Source organism: Vipera ursinii (assembly GCF_947247035.1).
Source record: "Vipera ursinii genome assembly, chromosome: 3".
Lineage (NCBI taxonomy): Eukaryota > Metazoa > Chordata > Lepidosauria > Squamata > Viperidae > Vipera > Vipera ursinii.
Window position 1 is genome coordinate 34,078,270 of NC_139516.1, and position 6,763 is coordinate 34,085,032.

At 38.1% G+C, this 6,763-nt stretch overlaps 1 protein-coding gene across 1 annotated transcript; it reads right to left on the reverse strand.

Annotated features, from left to right (window-relative positions):
- Window positions 1–51: 51 nt before the first annotated feature.
- LOC310637266 (alpha-1,6-mannosyl-glycoprotein 4-beta-N-acetylglucosaminyltransferase-like) lies at window positions 52–5,746 on the reverse strand (the record flags this gene model as incomplete). Its single annotated transcript, XM_083357619.1, is given in 4 exon segments — window positions 52–2,568; window positions 4,600–4,747; window positions 5,592–5,696; window positions 5,699–5,746. Coding segments are annotated over 4 exon segments (1,449 nt in total). The 3' UTR covers window positions 52–1,420.
- Between the last annotated feature and the right edge of the window lie 1,017 nt (window positions 5,747–6,763).

The following is a 6,763-nucleotide window of genomic DNA, read 5'->3' on the forward strand; positions in this document are numbered from 1 at the left end:
GGCCATAAATTTGCATTCCAGATGACAATGTCACAACTTATGCTAATCTGAAACACCTTTTACAGTTTTTAAAAATATTTTTTTATTTTTCCAAAAATAAAATACAAATTACAGAATGAAAAACAAATACGTAGAATAGAATAAAGAAAAGCAAGAATTACAAACAAGATACAGAAAAAGGAAAATGAAAAAAAGCTGTATGCAACAAATATAAAATTAACAGTAAACCCTAGTTATTTTTCTATATGGTGACAGCTGTTTAAATTACATTCATCAGTCAGCATTTTATGTAAAACATATTATGCAATCATAATTTTAAATTAGAAAAAATCATTAAATGTGTGTCTGGACAAATTTTGTTAAAAATATCTAAAAATATTTGTTCAGCAGTGCTAAAGTGCAAATTATTGTTCATATAGTTTTAGAAAAAAGATTGCACTTCTGTAAAAATTACTTCATCTAACTGTGAACAGTTAGTTACTCACCTATTGTCCTATCATTTGCAAGACTGTTGCAAGGATGAAAATTGTAGAAGTGACTCATTGGCCCTACTTACTCTCATATATTTAAAACCTTACTGAAACCGCCCCCCCAAACACAAACACAATCATTTTTCTTTATGTGACTTCTCAATTCAAGTACTAACAGTGATGGAACTAGAACAAACTATCTCTGAAATCAAAGAGCACATCCTGGAGTTTGATTTAGAAGTTAACAGATCTAAAGTTACATATTATGCTTCAAGGAACTTTTATCACATAGCCCCCATCTTTCCAAACTACCATTTAAAGATACTAAGCTTGAATAACAGAAACACAGGAAGTTGTTCTTGAAACACAGTTGGTTCCTAATACTATCAGCTGAGCTTATTTCAGCATCCAATCTCAGTGCTCTCCAGCCTTTTTGGTACCAGGGACCAGTTTTGTGGAAGACAATTTTTTCAAGAACCAGAGTGGGGTGGGGATGCAGAACATAACCTAGATCTTACACATGCATGTGCAGTTTTGCTTGCCTGTTGCTCACCTCCAGCTATGCAGTCCAGTGTCTAACAGGCCATGGACCTGTACCAGTTTGCAGCCTGGGAGTTGGAGACCCCTGTCCTATCTCACTGTATTTTCATATAGAGCTACATTGTTGCTGGGAGAATGAAAAATAGATTGATGCAAAATAACCCTGGAAACACTCAGTTGGAAAAGGTGGGTCTCTGACAAGCAGAAGACAATGCAAGTTGTTGCTCTTTTGAAAAACATTGTTGGTGGGCTCTTATGCTGTAAGATAATAGATCACAAACATATCATCATTAGGACTGAAAACACAGAATTGACTTCTTCCACCGCATCCTGGATTTTTATATCTAGAAAGGATCTTGTCTGCAAGCAATGTTCTTATACTGTGAGAGATCCTGATCATTCAAATGGAGTCAGGATTTAGGCTTTATCCATATGCTTATGTTACTTATGATCAACGACTCAATCTGAGTCTTAGTTACGAAAATGTGCACACAGTCAGGGTCAGAGGTGGTACTATTCTCTAGGTTCTGCTTGTCAAAATTTCCTTTGTCAAAGTGCCCAATGGTGACGTAGTTAGCACAATGTGTTCTTGATGTATGCAATTTGTGAGTGCCCAATGCTACAACCCCATTATGGAGATAGCTATCTGGGTATTCTTGAGAGCCTGTATGGATCTGGATGCGGAAAATGGGGGCAGCCTGTTTAAAGATAAGTGTGAAGGAATTGCCAGAAGAAGGGGCCTTACCCCAAAAGTAGCCTATCACTCTACTGTAAGCCTTACGGGGTATATGACCCAAAAATGTTTCAATATCGGTTACTATATCTGCTGGGGGATTGTCAGGGAATTTAGAGAAATCCTCTTCAAAATCTTCATCTTTCAGTTTGTTTGGTGTACCACGGAAGGAGGAATAATGACCAACGTGCTGGAAAAGGGATTGCCTGACACGAATTTCCTCCTTTTGTGCAAGCAGGAGACGGAAATGCACAAAAAGCCAATCACAAGGCATCTCTTGGTAAAAGAGCATGAGGAATCGAGCAAGCTGGGGGATGTCCCTAGAATGGTAGAGCTTGGCAATGTACCCAAGTTTGGAAAATTCCAGAGTGACCCAAGAGGTGTCCTCCTCGGATGCCAGATTTCTTCTGATTACTGTGAGGAAGTGTTTGGTGCAATGGACATCATCCTCAATCATGAGGTAGTAGGTGGAGAGGTTGGATGCAAAGTTCATGAGGTAAGCGTAATCAACATTCTGTTTTGATCGAAAGCGGACCCGATCCTCAGGATCATTAAAATTCCTTTTTAGGCCTTCCAAGGGAGGGTAATACTCAAGAGGTGTGTGGATAACTACTAGGTTTCTCTGATGGAGCTGATTGGGAAAATTTCTGGCAATTTCCAACGCCATTTGAGAATTCCATTTATAATCTAGATCTGTTAAATGTACCACTACCACCATTTCCTCCAGCTCTTCTTGAGAAGATTGTTCAAAGATGGATGTCAGGGTATCCAGGAGATAGTCCACTCTCACCCGCTTGACAGAACAGAGTCCTAAAGTCAGAAACTCTGCAGTAAAAAGAAAAAATGTATACACCTTGTAAGTTTGAACCTTGCAAGTCACGTACTTACTATTCTGTATATTTTCAGTCTTAATGTAGCTGGTATATGCATCAATCAACAAGAAACCCAGGGCATTAATTAAAAATGACTGTCACTAGTTTTAGAACAAACAGGGAAAGTAATTTTGCACTGATGGAAATTATTACAAGAGATGGTAACAACTCTAGTTCTAGTAATTTTAAAATATTTAGACCAATTCCATGTCCAGATGTAGACGTAATGATTTCCTTCGTGTATGTTTGCAAAAAAATTATTTTATGCAGCAGAGGTTTTATTATGTTCTTAATGTATATCACTTTCATGCATTGCTAAATGAATTTGATTCTCTAAGTCAGCCTTTCCAACAAGACATGCTTGTTATAGGATTATGGAAATTGAATTCCTGTTATGTATGGTATAGATGGAACGTGATTGGAAATCCTGGGCCACTTAACAGAAACAAGAATCCTGCAATATAATAAATCTGTTAATTTCAAACACGTTAGGACATATTTTGCTTTTGTTTCCTTTAAATATTCCAAGAAAAAACTAGAGCTACCTGGAACATCAATGCATTTCCTTAAGATGCCTTGAAAAATTTCACTGAGTTTACAATATGCAGCTATTGGTTTGCTGGCAAAGTCAAATCAGAAACAGAGAAGGAAAAAATGGTCCTCCACAATAAAAGTACAATAAACAAGGAGCACAAACATGGGGGAGGATGAAGATGACTAAAGACCAATAGTGCATACTTCTCGTTTCCATCAGAAGTGCAGGTGGCAATGGTTCCATAAAGGCATATTTGGCCAGGTGCCCACAACATAAGACACACAACCCAGAAGTACTGCTTTATCCTTCTTAAATCAGACACTGTACCCTCTTCCTTTTATATTTCATAGGCAGTAGGAAAGACATAAAAGCCAGTTTGGTGTAGTGGTCAAGGCACTAGGCTAGAAACCAGAGACTGTGGATTCTAATCTTGCCTTAGGCACAAAGCCAGCTGGGTGACTTTTGGGCTACTTAATTTCTCTTAGCCCTATGAAGAAGGCAATGGTAAACATTTCCAAAAATGTTGCCAAGAAAACTTCAGGGACTTGTCCAAGCATCCTTCAGGAGTCAACACTGACTCAAAGGCATCACTCATACCAAAAAAGGTATAGATAAAAACTTTTAGTACATGCCTGTTCTTCTGCTTGCACCCTTTCCTCTCCTTAACTATTGTGAGATATAACCAAAATTCTGATTGCTAAAGGAGAGGGGAGACAAAATATCAAATGAACCACTGAGCTAGAAATGAGATGCACCAGCCAACTGCATCCTCTTAAGAAGAGAGTCTGAGCAATAGCAACAGCCTGTTTCCACTTGGAAACAGAAATGAGGAAGAAAGATTTACCATTACACACTCTGTTCTACTAGCTCTATTACCTGCTGGATGTCACCATGAGGCTAGCACTGAGCAGAAAAGCTGCATAGTTGTCCTATCTATTGAGATAAATTGGCATGAAGATTATTGTTCTCTTGGAGTACTTTTTGATTAAAGGTAGGAAAAGTGCTTTATTTTTGCTTTAAAAATCTTAGCCATCATAAAGTCTTGCCTGTTTGGATGTCCTAAAATGAATTCCACTTATCTTTGGAGCTAGTCCTCAAAGTTACAACTGTTGCACCACCTCTATGGTCACCTTATCGCAATTCAGGCACTTGGTAACCAGCTTGCACTTACTATGGTTGCAGTGACATGATTGCTATTTGCAAACTTTCTAGCTGGCTTCCTGTAAAGAAAGTCAATTGGAGAAGCAGATTTCATTTAACGACTGCATGATATGCTTAATATCCATGGTGATTCACTTAATGCCTGTGGTAAAAATGGTTGTAAAATTGGGTCTGGTCATGTAATGACTCCTTTTATGACTGCACTAACTTACAATAGAAATTCTGGTCCCCCTTGTGGTCATACGTCAAGAATTACCTGTATTTGATCTGCCTTTTGCTGGCACTTACTTTTCTGGAGTGGAGGCAAACCAGCAAGGTAGTCATAAGAGATGTTCAATGTGTTGGTGGCATTGATAAACATTCGGAGGCTATAAACGGTCCAGTGAGACACAGTATGGTGCAGACCCACTCTCTGAGCCCACTGCTGAACATCGTTCTGTGCAGAAACAGGCAATAATAGTAAATATTCACCCAATCAGTGCAGTACTTTCTATGGCTATGAAATGATTTCAGTAAAGTAGGAACTTGTCACTGTCTCTCATTGCAGTGCTGCAATATAATTATTTTTATGATAAGAAAATCCGCCCATGCATTTGGATTTAGAAACTAAATATGGCCAACCCAAGCTTCCAAAGTTTAATAAACCTTTTTTTAAGAAAGAGAAACTCAAAATAATAGAGATGGAAAGGACCTTGAAGGTCTTCTAGTCAAACCTCCTGCTCAGGCAGGAAACCCCATATCACTTCAGAGAAATGGTTGTCCAATTTCTTTTTAAACTTTTTCCAAAGTTGGAGCATTCACAATTTCTGGAGAAAAGATATTCCACTGATTGTTCTAAATGTCAGGAAGTTTCTCCTTAGTTCTAGGTTGCTTGTCTCCTTGATTAGTTTCCATCTGTTGCTTCTTGTCCTGCCTTCAGGTGCTTTGGAGAATAGCTTGACTCCCTCTTCCTTGTGGCAGTCCCTGAGATACTGGAACACTGCTATCATGTCACCCCTAGTCCTTCTTTTTATTAAACTAGACATACCCAATTCCAGCAACTGTTCTTCATATGTTTTAGCCTCCAGTCCCATAATCATCTTTGTTGCTTGTTTTCTGTACTCTTTCTAGCATCTCAGGCAACCAAAATTGGAAGCAGCATTCCAAATGTGGTCTTACCAAGGCATTATAAAGTGGTATTAACACTTCACGTGATATCTTTCTTCTCTTCTCTTTCTCTCTCTCTCCCTCTTCCCTCTCTCACTCCCTCACTCTCAGCAAATGTGTTATGTTACACTTACCATCACATCCTCTTCATGGTGCCAAGAAGCCAGATTTATGATGAGTAGCAACACAAACAGAGTAAAGGCTGTTGCAAGTGATCGTTTCAGGGAACACCTCATGACACCTGACACTTTGGAAAGAAAGTGTTGGAAGCTAGTGAGTCTGCAGGCATTCAGTTCTCACCCTGTCAAGTGTGGAAAAAAAGAGGATATTATAAACATCTTCTCAATGTCCCCACACACCACAATCATACCTGAGTCAGACACTAACTGTATTGCCAACACATCTGTATTGGAGGTAAATCAGGTCCCAAAAGTTTAACATCAGTTAATTGTAAATTGTAACATTTATCTTTGTTAGTATAAAAAATACAATTGATAAAGAAACTGGGAAATGTAAAAATGATTCAAGTCAAACATTTAATATTTATTTGTTATGTATAAGTAGGAGTGTGGGTCTATACATATGTTGTATATAGTATGTTTAGGTGTGTGTCATATATGTGTTTCACTTTGAGAGTGGGCAAATAAATTTCATTTTTGATGTGTGCCGTTGTGCCCACAGTAAAAAAAAAGACAATAAAGGTTATCTTATCTTATCTTATCTTATCTTATCTTATCTTATCTTATCTTATCTTATGAGATTTTATTGACAGTCTTGTCAGGCAGTTTAATATTACAGAAGTGTCAAGACTATACAGAGATTGCTAGCAGATATCCTTCCAAAATTCAAGAGCTTCTTGCATCTACAAAACAGATTATTTATATAAGCCTTATCTTTGCCTTTTCTGCTGCTAGCTTTGAAATATTGAGTTTTTAGATATTTATTGCCAGGCTCTGGCAAACTCTAAAAATCTGAGGCTGCTCTGAAGGGAAAAAGCCTCTATAGGAGATCTCAGCTTTACAAAGAAGGGTATGTCAGGATATTTAGTCTGGCCAGGCAATCATTCATAAGCATATTTTATTGAGGGACTTTTGAAAAAACGATTCGGCTAATGAGATTTCAAATTACCAGTCCACTCAACTCACAATACTTTTAATCTAATCCTGCCAACTAAATTCCCTTTTTATGACTCTGCAGTCCCTATTCAGGGTAGAATCAGAGCGACTGTAAGGACTTGAGTGTTTACTGGCCGGATGTCCTTCCTGGATGCCTTTGCGAAGTTTGCAGCAGATATTTATTCTCCCCC